Below are 17,411 nucleotides of genomic sequence, written 5' to 3'. Positions count from 1 at the left end.
GGTTTTACAGCTAGCTGAAGCCTATAACCTTGGTAACAATTGTGAGGACCCACGGATGCGAAAATCACTCTCTCCAAACCTCCTAATAAAGAGCTTAAAGAGGGTTCTGTTGAACCGATTCTTTAGATGGAGTGCTGGTGCCATCTAGTGGACAGAGAGAAAAACTGAGTGTGACTCAGAGACTGATTTATCTCTTGGTTCATTGTTATTATTCTGTTTTTGTCTCCCTGTGCCCTCGGCATTGAGTCTGGATGCGACAGGATTTTTTATTTGCTGTGAACCCAGGGGCCGAAGTGCTTTGTTACAATACACTTGAAAACGTGTGCTTGTACCCATCAGACAAAGTATCAGGCTGAGTATTCTGCACTCAAACTTGTGGAATTGCAGTCAGCAATCCACGGAACCTTGTGTGTTGAGAAGGAGCTGAACTGCCCTGAACACAACTTAGAACCATTTTTTCACCCAAACTCCACATCCTCCGCTTTTTTTGCAGGTGGGGGAACAGACGTGGTGGACTCGGGAGAGGACATCACAGAAAACCCTAGGTGCTGTCCATCCCTCCCATGCAGATATTGCGTCCTAGGTATCCCTCTCCTTTTTGTTGGAAGGGTTAGCAGACCTAGACTTTGCAGTTGCCGCGAATGACTGCTTACCCCACAGCTTAGTGTTTGAAGCAGCGGTGGGGCAAGCCACCTGCTCTGTGCTCTGGGGTTTTGCAGTCCTGGACGCATTCAAAATCCTCCATCCTTCTGCGTCGGAGGAACAGGACACAGGGGAACAGGAGGACGCGGTGCTCCTTCCTTCTTCTGAAGGTCGCACCTCTGTCTCATCGCCGCAACAGCCAGGCCGAACAATCCACTCAAATCCACAGAAGCCTTAGCTGAAGGAGGGACAGAAGAGAGACACAGATTGTCTTTAGAAGATGCAGCCACCCAGCGCCTTCTTTCCAAAATCCTGGCTGGCATTACACGACAGTGTGCTCAACTTTCCACAAGTGCGGCCTGAGCATGCTTGATGCCCATGCATGCAATACACATTGGATGCAGATCCCTGCCCTAGATCATAAGTCCACATGCTGCCAGACACGAGTGCAAAGGAGCATCCTTCCCTTTCTCCGCGTCGACCTTGGACACCATGGTGAGTATCCTATAATCTTAGCTCGCTTTAACGTGTTAGCTAGGAGATACTGCCAATGAGAGCGAAATAGAGAAGCTCAGTAACGAGCTGAGAATCCACAACAAATTTTAACTGCACTACATCTTGCATCGTCAACCTTGACAGTTGACCTTGACAGTTTGTGAACTGAAGCAGTGCAGCCTGGGTACTGAAGGAAAGTGTTCACGAGGAAGAGAACAAGAATGCCGTTTCAGGGATCACAGCTGTATATATAGGGAGGGGTGGGCTCCTTGTCATGAGCTGTGATTGGTCCGTCCTTCAGACAGACGTGGTGTAATTGGTGTTTCCAGTCTATTGCCCATAGTAATAGGCAGTTTGCAGTTCCACCATTTCTAGGCGTGTTCCCCGAACCATACCTTAGGAAGGTGCTTAAGATATGCCTTATTACGTGCAATGTTACCCGGTGTGATGGTGCTGAATTGGTTGATATCGATGGCTCGAGAATCAGTTATATTCTCTCGTGCAGGGGCTGCTTTACTGCATTATGTAAGAAAGCTGTGTTCTTTATAAAAGAAGCACTTCAGAAATAGTTGAAATTGCATTTATTAGGACTCATGGGATATTATAAAAATTAATCCAAACTATAATAGCCTACATATTTTTAAATTGTATCATATATTGCTGCCATAATAACCATTTCAAATTTTTACGTGCTTTCTTCTCTTTCCCATTTTTGTTCATTGAGGTGGAGCTGCGATGAAATATTGTTCTTGTAAATACTTTCCAGCATTTCAGTAATAAAAGTTTTCATCTTGCGTACGGTGCTCGGCAGTGATCAAAAAGGACTTAAACAGTGGATTTTGAATCTCTTCTTGTAAACTCAGAGATGTGGATTCAGACGGCAATTAAATTACCACATGACCTGTTTGTCAAAAAACAGTAGGTACTAATTTGGCCAGGCATTTTTACACGGGTTGGGTGAGAAAAAACACTGACATTATGGATTCGGACAGCACTAAAATCACAAACTTTCCCCTTTAAATGTTTAAAATACTGTACGAGCCCATGAGAAACAATTAGCGTCCGAATAGGCCAAGGACTTAACTGACAATAGCCTATGCTTTCACTTGCCTTTAAAAGCGCTCTTTAATTAAATTAATAATATAATATATATAATAATATAACAACAATCAGTGTAATGACAATTTTATTCTTTGCATGAAAACACTTGAATTCGCCTAATTGAACACTGTCTGTGTGTATTAAAACTTCAGAATTATATTCGTATAGACCTGCAACAGTGATAAGGTAAAGCTAAGAGTGGTCCAGACCAACCTTCCGAACGTATGACTTACAGAAGGTATACTTAACTAAGATCGTTTCGGGAAACACGTATTAACGATAAGGTATAGCTTAAGGTGTAACTCTTAGGAACAACGTAGCGTTAAGAAGGTTTCGGGAAACGCAGCCCATATCAAGCATTTAAAAGTGAAATGCCCAGCAGACAAGAGATACCTGTATGCATTATGTATTTATCGGTTAAAACACTTGATCATACACAAATTGTCATATGAATCAGACTTAATAGTTTTTGATTGTAAAAGTTGCTTACAGCATCAAAAAAAAATGCAAATATATATTTTTCAGAATTGCAAGATTCTTTATTTTCATTATCCACTCACAAAACCCCAGTACAGCTGCAGTGATGCTGTGGCTTGTACTGTTACATCACTGATGGTCATTTAGGCTCATATTTCATATGATTTTGTCTCCTATATTTGTCACCGCAGTATTGCTTTAAAATGCAAGGCTGTCTACGCCGCATGCGTCAAAGCGAAGGGGCGAATCATTTGTCCTTTGTGTAAATTAGCGCAAGTGCGTGTAGTACTTCAGAAGAACGGGCATCCGTTTACTGTCGTGCTGCACCATGTCACGTCCAGTGTAGACAGTATCACTGATTATATAATAGGGGAGAGCAGGGCACAAAGTAACGCTTTTTGACTTTCTAAGGTTGTGTAAATCTACTTATGGTTCAGAGTATTTATTTTTTCCCACATTAATTTCCCACATGTCTAGTACAATTATGTGTTTTTGTTTTATTAATACAGTAGGCTATATACTTTTTTCTTGATATACCCCAAAAGAATGGAAGTGAAATGTGACAACATGCCCCATAGGTGGAGTACATTGTAACATGTGTGGGGCACATTGTAACATAACATATGACAGCTTAAAATGTTATCTGATCTAATAAAAAAAAAATATACAAAACAAACTAAAATATTTTCTAAATAAAATACAATTAAAAAACTTTTTCATATAAAAAAATGACAATTTTTAATAATTAAATATAAACTCATTTTTGAGTTTTGACTACGAACACATGAAAACACAGCTATACAACATAGTTCAAAACAAATAAATAATTAGTAATTTCTGAACATTGACTCTGTCTTTATTCACATTTTTCTCACGTTTTTTCTCAATAAAATTAATAAAAGTATAGAATATAATAGCATATTTCTAATAGGGGCACATTGTAACCACGAAGCTGTTCACAAATGCATAGCCTGAACACCACATCAGCATATTAATGACATCTGAAGGATGGCTGTTGAAACAATTCAGCTTTGCCATTACAAAAAAATATTTTCAAAAAAACAGTTACTTTAAAATGTATTAATATTTTACATTATTACTGTTTACAATATTTTTGATTAAATAAATGCAGCCTTGGTAAACATAAGAGACTTTTAAAAAACATTAATTAATCTTACTGACCCCAAACCTCTGAACGGTAGTGTTTATCATATGACATTCCAGGAATTAACTTCTCATGTAGAATATGAATTTAATAGTTATGCAGCTATATGTTTTCAAACTTTAATTCTAATTTAAATGCTAAAAGAGTTTCCTCATCACATATGTGTTTGTGACATAAAACACGTGTTTTTTTTTTTTTTTTTTTTTTTTTTTTGCAAATCTCATTTTATTTATTTGTGAATTTTATTTGTTATTGTGAAACTATTAAAAAAAAAATGTGTGAATCTATTTATTTGGAATAATGCAACAATTCTAACCCCATAGATCCTGCATCATCCTTGCTGCAGCCTGAAAATACAGTGGAGTGGAAGAAATATTCAGTTTTGTTTTCAGAAGTGGGAAAATAACGTATTGTATAGTATCTGCCTAATTAGAATTAATTCAAAAGTATTATTCAGTCTACATTATTTTTTATTTGTCACTTTTAATTTAACAACAAAAGAAGTTAAGCCTAAATTTAAGATGAAGCCTATGTATTTTATTTGCATTTCATCCATGTGGATTACAGTAGATTTAACGCAAACAAACTAAGAAATTTAATCATTTATGTGATATAAATGAAACAAGAATGAGATTTCTGTAATAGTAATCAAGTTTTAAATGCACAATAACCAGGTTTATATATTTATCAACAATAAAATACAGTTTGCTTCAGTCTCATACGTTGTAACTTGAATCTAGCTTGTTCCACACATATCACAAACTTTTTAACAGATTAAATTGAATTGTTTTCACAATGAACAGCAGAATGAATGCAGATTCTAAGCAACAGAAGGAACTGTTTTTCTGGAGGTTTTAGAAGCAACAGTGCTTCTACAAAACGCTCTCTTCATTGCATTTTGCAGTTCTTTATTCCTCAGGCTGTAAATGATGGGGTTCAGCAGGGGTGTGAGCACAGAGTACAGCACAGCGATGACTATACGAACATCTGGGTCAAATTTAGCTACTCGATATGAGATATACACAAAGGCGGCTGAAACATACGAGATGCACACCACTATCAGGTGGGACACACAAGTGCCCACAACTTTGAGCTGCTGTGACTTGCTCATTTTTCTCATAGCTTTGCCAATAAAGACATACGAAATTAAGATGAAAAGAAATGTACTGAGAAGTGCAATGAGTGCGTTTGTTAAGGACAGTATGCCATTCCTGGTGGTGTCTACACAGGCAAGGCTCACTACTGAGGAGTGATCGCAGAACATGTGCCTAACAATATTAGGCCCGCAGTAAGGCAGCAAAGTTGCCCAAATAAATGAGGGCAGCACCATAACGGACCCAAAACCCCAAGCAGCAAATATCAATAGAATACAGAGCCGCCTGGTCATAATAGTTGTGTACCGCAGGGGGTTACAGATTGCTACGTACCGATCAAACGCCATCACAGTCAGCAAAGCGCGCCCTGTCACTCCAAATGAGAGAAAAAAGTACATCTGTAAAAAGCATCCTGTTTTGGAAATGGTCTTGACCTCAGTCAGGAACACCGACAGCATTTTGGGAATGGTCACTGATGTGAACACAATATCAGAAAAGGACAAATTATGAAGGAAAAAATACATAGGAGTGTTGAGCTTGGGGTCGGTTCTAACAAGGTAAATGATCATGCTGTTTCCACACAGAACAGAAACATAGACAGTGAAGAAAATGGGCAGCACGTTTCTGTCCCTCAGTCCATCAAGGATGAAATATTCCACAGGCCCGCTGGTGTTCATTGTGGTGATATGCAAGCATGCAGATCCTGACCTGGTCAAGGAAATACTGTATATGTAGAAAATAACAGTAAAACAAAACAAAACAAAAAACTCTTACAATATGCAACTTATGCTGTATGTTGGGGATTCCTCATTATCTAAAGTACATACAGTTTTATGCTATATCTTGAAAATGCTATATCTTTGTTTTATACATATATTATATTTTATAATATATTGCTATTAATAAATAACATTGTGCCTTCAACGTTCCGTTTTTTTACTGCATTAAAAAATCAATTATATATTAAAAAATACAATTTCTGGATGTGTAGAGAAATTGAACCAATAAAATATACAATATTTTTACAATAAAATATTAAGTGAAATGTAGAAAGTACTATACACTTTAGAGTACTATAGAGAGTCTCTAACAGTTGATAGTCAGCATGGGTCAGTGTTGTCACTCTGGCATCTTCCTATGTGACAAACATTAAACACAGAAGGGGCTTTAAATGCGGTAATTTTCAAGTGGAAAAACACACTGTTTTTTTTTTTTTTTTACCAATTTCCATTTAATGCATAATGATGTTGTGCATTTTATATCCTTGGCAACAACTCTCGTGGTGCATCATTAAGAGGAGCAAATGATAGTTTTGTTTTGTTGTGTAAAATATAAACATATTATTACTATCATCATTATTATAAGCTGGAAATGTTTTAAAGATATAGGCTCATGAGATCACAGTATCAAACTGCAAAATAAAGTGTTTTAAAATGCCCAAAATGCCCAAATATGGATATGAGGTTAATTGGATGGCTTAATAAAATATCACAAAATACTTAAAGTGAACAATGCATTATTTTATACATTAACAACAGCCTTTCAAAACCTGTCATCAATTCATGTCAACTCCGTCAGATATTTTAAAAATTCGAAATAAATCAGGCATATTTTGGTCAGCTTTAACCCTGAGGACCTCCTTTTACTTCTTTCTGTTGATGGATGCAGCAGTCCAACACATGGTCTCGTAAGTTTTAATTTTTAAAAAAATATTCCGCAAACAAGTTGAAATCCCTGTGGTCACAGCTTTTATGTGTCAACACTGTCTTCAAAGTAGGGATGATTTTAATCAAGTTGGTACAAAGAAAAGTTGGTTTAATTTAGTGAAAAAATTTTGGTTTAGTTTAGTGGCAGCTGGCAACTGAGGAAAATCAAAATGGCCACCATTTATTAGACATGATTAAGTTGAAAAAACATGTTGTTTTGTGAACTCCGTCAGACGTCAACTCTGTCAGATATTTTGTCTGACGGTGTTGACGTAAGCTGACGGAGTGGAAAAGTGCTCCCAAATACTCATTAAGTAATTTATAACAACTACATAACATGATAATATGATCTAAGTATACATGTTGATTGACTTAAAATATCTTAATATACCCAAATGCCATATAATAACTTTAATAAAAAGTATTGGTTTTATCTGTACTGTAGGCTTTAGGCTAGACAAAAACTGTCAGTGGAGGAGCAAAGAAAAAGAAATAGAGAGTTCCAGATAAAAAGGAGAGAAAGAATTAACAGTAGGCGCATTTTCATTAGAGATTTGCACAAAACTTTTGCCATTTTTTCAAAATGTTGACAAAAAACTATTGCGAAATGACGGCGTTTCCATTAACCGATGTTTTGCGACTAAAACTTTTTTTCACTCGCGATAAGTCATTCCAAAAATCATGGCAACGGACATTGGTAGGTTTATGTATATCCCAGCCACTGCACTGGCCATTATTATTATTATTAATGTAAGGAGACGTATGTGTGTTATCCAATCATTAATGGCAAGGAAAGACCCTTATACTTGTGAGCGGCTTATACGAGATGTTTCTGGTTGTTTCTCCCTCATTTCTGCTTCAAGATCTTGATTGTGGCATTTCTTTGAGGCTTAGAATCCAGTATTCCTGTAATTCTTTTGTCTTTTATGAATTTAATAAAGAAATCTGTCTCGTATTCTGTCCAAACATACCGTGTCCTCTACGTCGGGTGACTGTAAATGCGCAAAAACTGTTTCCATTGTAGTTTTGCAAAATATTTCTTTTTCGAATTGCCTAAAAAAACACCCCATGCGAGCGTAATAACTTTTTTGCGATAAATGAGAGTTTTTGCGAAATTGACGTGTTTTCATTGGCCGTATTTTCAATTTGCGCAATTTGAAGGGTAATGGAAACGTGGCTACTGACCCAGAAAGCAGAAGGGTGCTTCTCCAGCCCTGAGGGCGAAGGGCTGGAGAAGGCAGGCAGATTACAGGGAGAAGAGGAGGGTCCAGGCAGAAGGGAAGTGTATTCGGCGGGAAGACTCGTGGAGGTTGAAGGGCAGAAGGTTTTAGGGCGATGACGGACTGAGGCAGAACCGATGGGGGAGGATGACAGGGAGGAGACAGAAGTTCGCCGGGCCATGGTGGAGCAGAGGGTTCAGAAGGACACTGGGAAGCCGCTGAGGTGTAGACGGGGACAAAGAACGGGTGCGGTGGAGACAGAGGAACTGAGGACCAAGGAGTAGAAGGAAGTGTGAGGAGTCTAATGGAGCCAGGGGGGACAAAGGGATGAGGCGAAGCCAGAGAAGTGCAGTCCAGAGATGATTGAAGGTCGACCAAGGCAGATCCGGGGGGACAAGGGAGCCTGGTGGAACTGGTGAACTGATGGGCCACGGCGGAGATGAAGGAGGTAGGAGCCAAGGGTGAGCTAGTGGACTGATGGGCAGATGTGGAATCCTGGACGCGGTGGCTGAAGTCGGATCCCAGGCATCCACTGTTCAAGATGGCGCTGAGGACTGGAAGCTCCTCAGAGAGCCCACCATTCCACTGGCGTGTAGAGGGCGAGTGATGGGGCTGACAGGAGGCAGAGGAGATGAGGATGGCTGCTGGATGATGAGAGGATGCCGGAGAGGGAGGTTGGGTGGGAATTCAGGCTCAGGAACCGACTCAGGTGTAGCGGCGACCATCTCCGCTGAGGGCTTGGGCGGCGTGGCGGTGGCCATCTTGGCTGGAGACAAGGGCTCAGGCATGGCAGCGGCCATCTTGGCCGGAGACGGATTCTCAGGCGTGGCAGCGGCCATCTTGGCCAGAGACGAAGGCTCAGGCGTTGCGTGAAGCTCAGGCTGGGCAGGCATGACTTGAAGAAGCTCAGGCTTGACAGGCATGACGTGAAGAAGCTCTGGAAGGGTGGTCTCGATGGGACGAGACTCTGGAAGGGTGGTCTCGGCGGGAAGAGACTCTGGAATGGTGGTCTCGACGGGAAGAGACTCGGGAAGGGTGGTCTCGACGGGACGAGACTCTGGACGAAGATAGGAGGTGTGGCGATGAAGATGGCAGGTGACGGTGGTTGAGCGCTGATGTCATAATCAGCCTCACCCACGGTGAAGGCTGAACCGCTCAACCACAGCACATGATCCAGGTACTGTTCGAGTGTACCCGGTATCGCTGCTGCTGGAGCTTGCTGGTGCAGATGATCGTCCAGTCCATACCAGAAGACAGTCTTTAGGACGCCATCTGCCCAGTCCACATGGTGAGAAATTTCGAGGAACCTCTCGACATATTTCTCGAGCAGTTGGCCTTCCTGGAAAAAGGTTACAAGTAGTGATGTCAATTTCAAAACCCTGCTTCATGAAGCTTCGAAGCCTCTACGAATCTTTTGTTCCAAATCAATGGTTCGGAGCGTGTATCAAACAGCCAGAGTCACGTGATTTCAGTAAACGAGGCTTCATTACGCCATAACTGTTTCGAAATTTCAATGGTTCACCACTGGGGGCGATGATCTCTGTCAACCCATGAATCACGAGGAGTCACTGAGAACCAATGAAGTGTCTGTGGGTTTTACCTGATCTCTGATCAGTTTTATACATTTGTAGACGTTTTAATTAGACATTAGTATAAATAAAATAAATAATGGTAGTTAGAGTCTTATTGGCCTGTTTAGCTGAGCCATTCATAGAACAAACAAAACTTGATAATCTTATAAGATGGTTAGATAATTCCAATTGAAAGATGCAATAGATTTCTAAAAATGTGTTTTTGTGCATGTTTGGTCCGGGTTTTTGTTGCACACTGTTCTCACCACTAGGGGTTACCGTGGAGACGGGTGTCGGATTATTTCGAAGCCTCGACACAATACGGCACATTTGCTTCAACTGTTACTGAAACTGTAGGTTTCACAAAGCCTCGATCTGCCCACCCCTAGTTACAAGCCGATCGGCAGGATTTAGTAGGGTACGGAGAACGCCCATTTTCTCCTTAATTCAGTCAGTATATAATTACCAACTTTTTGGGTATGGTCGGTTCTTCTGTCATGCTTTGGCTGCATGAGGAACGTTCAGGAAGACCAGGAAGACGGATCAGGCTTAAACTCTATTTATTGACGAACAAGACACGTACCAAACTTAGCAAGCAGTATAGACGAGAACCGACAAGGGAGAACTGAAACTGGGGAGACTATATACACAGACAAATTTTTAGGACCCCCTTGAAAACGAGATGATGCATCTCAAGGGGTTTATCCTAATAAATAAATTTGAGTAGACAAATGAGGAGAATAAGTGACAACAGGTGCACACGGTGAAACCGATTAACAAGGAAACACATGGTACACAAACACAGAAGGCAAAACAAAGTCCAAGACTGGTGTCACAGTGACACTCCCTTTGCCATGTCAAAACTAGGTAAATATCTTTAATCAGTTTGATTCTCGATTAGTTTGTCAACACCGTCAATTGTGTGTCAACACCGTCAATTGTGTCAACACCGTAAGATGGAGGTTTTTCATTTTTATAAAAAAATTATGATTCTTTTGTTCAATTGAGTGTGTTCATACATTAAAACACCAACTTATCTACATGCATCAGTGTCTTGTGTGCACAAAACCACTGATTGTATATATAAAAAATTAAAAAAATTAGTAAACTAAATGAAGGTAATTTAAAATGGCTTATTCCAAAACAATGTAAAATAATATTAAAAGTGTATACAATGCTTCTTTGGGGGATGCAAAATGGCGCCGTAGAGTGAACACGCGTTTTTGCGAGCTGTGTGGCAAGTCTCGGTTCAAAATTTATTTTTCACTTAATCAGAGGAGTGGCTCTGTGACTAGATTTGTTTTAGTAGGATGAGTCTGAACAATTATTTTACTAAACCCTCGGGTGTTTCACTGAGAAGCGCTAAAAAAACGAGGAACACACAGAAGGCGACAGCCATGGCCACGGATAGCATATCAGCTACAGCTCAGGTAATCCCTGATGAAGAGGTTGCAAAAGTTATTTCTGATTACCCTGCTAACAAGCCTGTCACCGACCCTAACCTTATACAAGCTATGAAAAGTATGGCGGAAGACATTGTGGCAGTGATTGACGCTAAGATCTCGACAGTCCTCAAAGCGATAGATAACCAGTCGTCTAAAACTTAAAGCATTGTACAGCGAGTTCAAGAAGCAGATGACAGAATCGAGGTGACTGAAACTACCTGCACTGCCAATGAAAGCAAGATTCAGGTCCTGGAAAAAAGAATATGTGATTTGACTGAGCAGATAGACGATTTAGAGAATCGTGGAAGAAGATGTAATGTACGCATTATCGGCTTACCGGAGGATACAGGGGGAACTAATCCACTTAAATTCTTTGAGAAATGGATCCCAGATTACCTCAGCTTGGACACAAAGGTGGGTAAATTGAAACTGGAAAGAGCCCACTGCTCCCTCGCTCCAAAGCCAGTTCTAAACCGACGTCCGCGACCTGTCATCGTTCGATTTCACAATTTTCAAGACAAGCAAAGAGTGATGGCTGCAGCAAGTAAACGCTTTGCTCTCAACAACAGCAAGCAAACATCTGACGCAGACACCCTGCGAATTTCGTTTTACAACGATAACTCAGCGGCTGTGGTGCAGTAGAGGAAAGCGTTTAATGAGGTTAAAATTCATCTTCGAGAGCTGCAAATGGATCATGCGTTGCTCTACCCTGCCACACTTAGCGTGAAAGTCGGCCAGACGCGCAAGAAGTTCACTTCTCCAGAGGAGGTGGCAGTTTTTCTCGACTCTCGACAAGTGCCTGCTTAGATACGATGTAATTTCTCTGCGAACTTTGCTTGGACTTTGAATTACACTTCCTCTGTTTTATTTCACCCAAAAGAGACTGACTGCGCCGTTCTGCACTCGTCCAAATCATGTTGTGCTGACTTTTGGTGAGGATGAAGAATGGTGTTTTGAAACAAGTGTGTGTCTATCTTCACAACTAGGGTTGTTTGGAAACCCTGGTGAAATGCCTGAAAGGGTGGTTCCCCTGTTTTTTATGTTTTGTTATGTGTGTTTAATTTGTACTATAGTTCTGGTAAATGTTTTCTGTTTTTGTTTAGCTCTGCATAGTTCTGTTTTAGGTCACTGCGTATACCACTCAAATATGTTTAGGTACAGCAGTTTCTCAGTTGAAGTTTATGACAATGGATAATACACTCCGTATTTGTACTTGGAATGTCAAGGGAATTCATAATCCTATAAAAAGGAAGAAGGTTGTGTCATATACAAGAAAAAAGAAGAGTGGTATAGCTCTATTGCAAAAACACATTTAGACAAACAGGGACATTTAAAACTAAAACAGGGAGGATATAATCAAGTATACTTCTCATCCTTTTCATCAAAAAGTAGAGGGGTGTCTGTGTTGATCAGTAAAGATATCCCACTGAACGTTGTCAAATTGATAGAAGATGACAGAGGCCTATTGTTATTATAAATGGCACCTTATTTGGTAGTTCTATTTCTTTGTTTAATATATATTTTCCTCCAGGGCACCCTTCCGATTTTCTTATTAAGACATTTGCAGACTTTTATGATTTGAGATCTGACTATATGATTGTTGCAGGTGATTTCAACTGTATGTTAAATCCTCTCATTGATCGATTTCACTCCATCTAAGCTAGCTAAACAAATTAATGGTATTTGTGAGGACTTAGAACTTATTGACGTTTGGAGAGCTCTGCACCCATCTGGTAAAGAATACAGTTTTTTCTCCCCACCACATCAATGTTATACTAGGATTTATTATTTTTTTATGCCCAGAAGTTCGTTACACCTAGCTATCTCATGTTGTATCAACAATATTGTTATTTCAGATCATGCTATGGTTGTTCTTGAGTTGAAAACGTCAAGTAGAGATAATTTTCGGCAATGGAGACTAAACACTAATATAATCAGAGATAAGTTATTTAAACTTTTCTATTCTATGGAATTTACTTCATTCTATAACATTAATGCTCAAACCACTAAAGACTCTTCGCTTTTATGGGAGACTAGTAAAGCTTATATAAGGGGATTCATTTTGTCCTTTTCTGCCTCTAAGAAACGTAAAAAAAACGAGACCCAAAGACAGTTAGAAGAGGCCTTGAAGGAAAAAGAAGGAAAATATATTAAGACTGCAGTTAAGACTGGAGAAATATCTGCACTGAGGAGTGCTGTAGAGTGATAGACTGTAGAGAGATGCGGAATACAAACTGAGATTTTTGAAACAGAAATTCTATGAACATGGAGATAGGCCAGGTAGACTTCTGGCATATCTTACAAAAAAGAAAAGTGATTCACGTTCTATTATATCAATATTAGATGAAAATGATAAATTACATTATGATTGTATATCAATTAGCAGCACATTTAGAAATTACTATATGAACCTATATAACGCTGAAGTATCCAGCAGCGATACTACCCTATTAGAAGTATTTTTTTCCAAAATCAGTTTACCAACTATCTCAGAAGAGCAGAAAGTGAATTTAAATGCTCCTATCTCTAAGGAAGAGTTACTAGAGGCAATCGCAAAGATGCAAAGTGGAAAAGTGCCAGGTCCGGATGGTATAGGCTGTGAACTTATAAGGATTGGCACGCTTTGTTACTTGAACCCATGCTCAATATGTTGAATTATTCATTTAACATTGGGCAGCTTCCAGAATCTCTGAGAGAAGCTAATATTTCTCTTATATTGAAAAAAGGTAACCCTCCTGAAGCCTGCTCTTCATATAGACCCATATCGCTATTAAATACCGACAGGAAATTGCTAGCTAAAATTCTAGCTTCTCGTTTGGAGAAGGTAGTAACTGATGTTATTAGAGATGACCAAGTAGGTTTTATAAGAGGCCGCTCGTCTTGCAACAATATGAGACGTCTTCTTAATATTATACAAACTTTTCAACGACGTAAGATTGATGGGCTAGTGCTATCTCTTGACGCGGAGAAAGCATTTGACCATATTGAGTGGTCATATTTATTTTTTGTTTTGGAAAATTTTAATTTTGGTGATTCTTTTATCAGATGGGTTAGAGTGTTATACGAAGAGCCTAAAGCGTCTGTTCTTACAAATAGTTCCAGATCAGCAAGCTTCTCTTTACATAGAGGGACTAGGCAGGGGTGCCCATTGTCACTCCTGCTTTTTGCGCTCGCTACTGAACCCCTTGCCGAGGTGATCAGAACAGACCCTTCAATTGAAGGCTTGCAAACTAATGAGAAACATCATAAAATAGCCCTTTATGCAGATGATGTGCTCATTTTCATTTCAAATCCTGCATCTTCAGTACCATCTCTTCTTGATGTTATTAAAGGGGTCATATAACATGTTGTCATTTTTGTACAAGCTAATATGATTCTTTAGGGTCTAAATTAAAAGTTTGTAATATACTTTAATTAAAAATTCTCATTAGTATTGTAAGAAAACACTCATTGGTCAAAAACAGCTCTGTTTTCAGCACGCCGTTTCAGTGCATGTGTCTTTAAATGATAATGAGCTTTGCTCACCCCACCCCTCTGTTCTGTGAGTACACCGTTTCTAACACAACAACACAATAACCATAACGTGTTCATTATAAACGTGGGATTATGAATTATATTGATAACGTCGTACATAGAAAACATGCCGTAATGTAACTTACCCTGAGTGTAAAAATAGCCACATTCATCGTGAAGCTTGCAAGCTATTTGCAAAGATTAATATAAAGATTAATATAAAGGTCAATAAAACATTACACTCACTTCAGTTCTTCTGGAGGTGCAGCAGGAACACGAATAGTTGGTACTGATCCTTTTTTCAGGAGCAGCTTCTTGGCAAAACCAGCTTTTTACTGATCCTCGTTTGTAAAGCAGTCTGGTGAAATGATTCGCACAAACATGAAAGCATTGACGTTGATCATGGGGAATATTCCCTTCGAAAACAAACTCAGCCACTGCGTCTTCAGCGGTTCGGATTTAGGAACATCATCAATATGACTGCTGTGTTATTACAGTTATTACACCCAAGAACAGAACACCACAATCGCTAGACGCCATTCTACTCAGCACTCCAGCTATCAACACTGAACGCGCCGGTCGGCGCGTGCTATGATTGACAGCTCACTCAAGAGGGCGGGTCTGTGTTTGAAACGCTGCTGTCAATCAGCCATCGTGGGAGGGGCGTCGATTTTGTGACGTCACAATATCGAACAGCTTGATTTGAGACAGGAGGAAACATATAAGATTTTAAAAAAAAACACTGGATGGATTTTTATCATTTTATTATGATTGTGTACAGGCACTGCCAACACACATTTCAGTACAATCAACTTGTAAAAGTGCATGTACCATTATATGACCCCTTTAATAATTTCAGTACTTTCTCGGGATATAAAATTAATCTAAATAAGTCTGAGGCTATGCCTGTTGGTACCATGAAAACAATGTCAAAGGTTAGTTCATTTCCATTTAAGTGGTCCCCTGGAGGATTTATATACTTGGGTATCTTTGTAAGCCCTGTCTTCAAAAATTTATGTAAAGACAACTTTACCCCTATGTTTAGTAAAATAAGAGAAGACTTAAATCGATGGGATACGTTACCTATCTCATGGTTGTGTAGAATGGCTCTTATAAAAATGACTATCCTCCCTAAGCTCCCATACCCTATTCAAATGATCCATCCTTTTCTCTAAAAAGGTTTTAAAAGATGTGAACAGCTGGCTCAGTTCCTTTATCTGGAGCAAGCGCAAACCAAGGCTGAAATTCTCTGCGCTACAATTACCAGGGTCGATGGGTGGCCTGGACTTGCCCAATATTAAGCTATATCAGTGGTCTGCTCATCTAAGATATGTGTCTGATTGGGTTGCTCTTGATAACTCTTCTACGTGGTTAGATCTTGAACAATCTTTATCTCCTTATAACCCTTGTGGATTTGTTGTTTCTCAAAAAATTTAAAGTTGTATTTGAGAATAGCTTGTTTGCATATGACGTCACGTCACTGCGTTGCCATGGCGCGAAATGCAGATGGAGGGCAGGAAGTAATGTGCTACATTTAGAAGCACTATAACAAACTCAAAATGCCTATGTTTTGCGTCGTTTATGGTTGCTCAAATCGACCAAACCGAGAAACCACAAGGAGTTTTTATCGTGTACCAAAAGTTGTTGTTCATAAGGTGGAAAAATGCAAGAAATTGACCGAAAAACGCCGGAAAAAAATGGCTTGCAAACCTAAGCCTGCGGTCGGGAGGAGCCGAATCGGAAAATGCCCGTGTGTGCAGTATTCACATGGGCGTCAGTTTTGTTTGAAATGTGCTGGGTACAATGACGCTTTATTTATTTTTTTCTCTTTCGCACAGGTCATGTTTTGAAAAGACTATGTCCTGTAGCTTACTAATGTAAATAAATAAAAATGTATACAAAAATGTGATGTCCGACTCGTTTTATGAAGAAGAAAGCCTTAAGTTTTCAAAAAGCATTAGACATGACCCACTATTCTGCTTCATAAGTAGGCCTACCATGTTGACAATATGACATGACGTGGTTTAATGTTACAATGATTACCAAATTTCTCTCTCATATTGCTCCTCATAACCATTGAAAACGATCAAAAAATCGAACCAAAGGTCAAATTATTATGGACGTTGTCTGACATTAATCTGACGTTATCTGCCGTTTCTGCTTCACATTTTCAGCAGGGCAGCGGAGCGGCTGTGGGTTGACTCCTCAAGGTTCTCATGGGCTTTATAAGTCCTGAAAAAGCTTTATAGTTTAATGTAGCCTACCTAAACAACGATCACCAAATTTCTCTCTCATATTGCTCCTCATAACCACTGAAAACTGTAAAAGAAATCTAACCCAAAGTCCAATTATTATGGACGTTAAGTTAAAAGTGGTGGGTACAACATGACTCGTGACGAAATCTGGTGGGTACGCGTCCCCACCGAAATCGACGCCTATGAGTATTCACTTTGTCAAAGGTGAGTTAATACAACTTATGGGGCTATGTTTGTGTAACGTACCAGTTTCCGAACTTTGTAAAGTCAAAGTAATTGTTTCTTCTTTTCTTTGAGTTTGTAAGTTACCCCTGTAACTGAAGACAAACGTAATGTTACAGGCAAATCTTTCAATTCAGTTGAAAAATCGCTCCTCTTCATAACGTAAGGATCACGTCCAACATATGTTTAAATTTTTTGTTATATCTTTCTCTTGTAATAGCGTCTAAAAATAGTACGTTCGAACTTTCCTCCATATCGTCCATTCTGCTCTTCACTTCCTGCCCTCCATCTGAATTTCACGCGTCATCACAATCACGTGACTGCAAACCACCTATTGTAATAACCCTCTAACTGTAAATTCACTTAGGGCATGGAGAGCTGTTTGTCGTTACGAGGGAAGAACTAAGTTAACGTCTGCTCTCACCCCAATTGTGAACAATCCGGACTTTCCTCCAGGTAGATCTGATGGGAGGTTTAAATTTTGGGCGAACCAAGGTATTAATCG

The 17,411-nt window shown here is 39.5% G+C and overlaps 1 protein-coding gene across 1 annotated transcript; it reads right to left on the bottom strand.

Moving 5' to 3' along the window:
• Positions 1-4,700: 4,700 nt before the first annotated feature.
• LOC308706204 (olfactory receptor 1J21-like) lies at positions 4,701-5,678 on the bottom strand (the record flags this gene model as incomplete). The annotated part of the gene is made up of 1 exon (XM_081391627.1): positions 4,701-5,678. Exon 1 carries the CDS (start codon positions 5,649-5,651, stop codon positions 4,701-4,703), a length of 951 nt encoding a protein of 316 aa, XP_081247753.1. The 5' UTR covers positions 5,652-5,678.
• Between the last annotated feature and the right edge of the window lie 11,733 nt (positions 5,679-17,411).

This window comes from Scardinius erythrophthalmus, assembly GCF_964197995.2.
Source record: "Scardinius erythrophthalmus genome assembly, chromosome: 17".
Classification (NCBI taxonomy): Eukaryota; Metazoa; Chordata; class Actinopteri; order Cypriniformes; family Leuciscidae; genus Scardinius; species Scardinius erythrophthalmus.
This window is presented reverse-complemented; position numbering and strand designations above follow the sequence as displayed.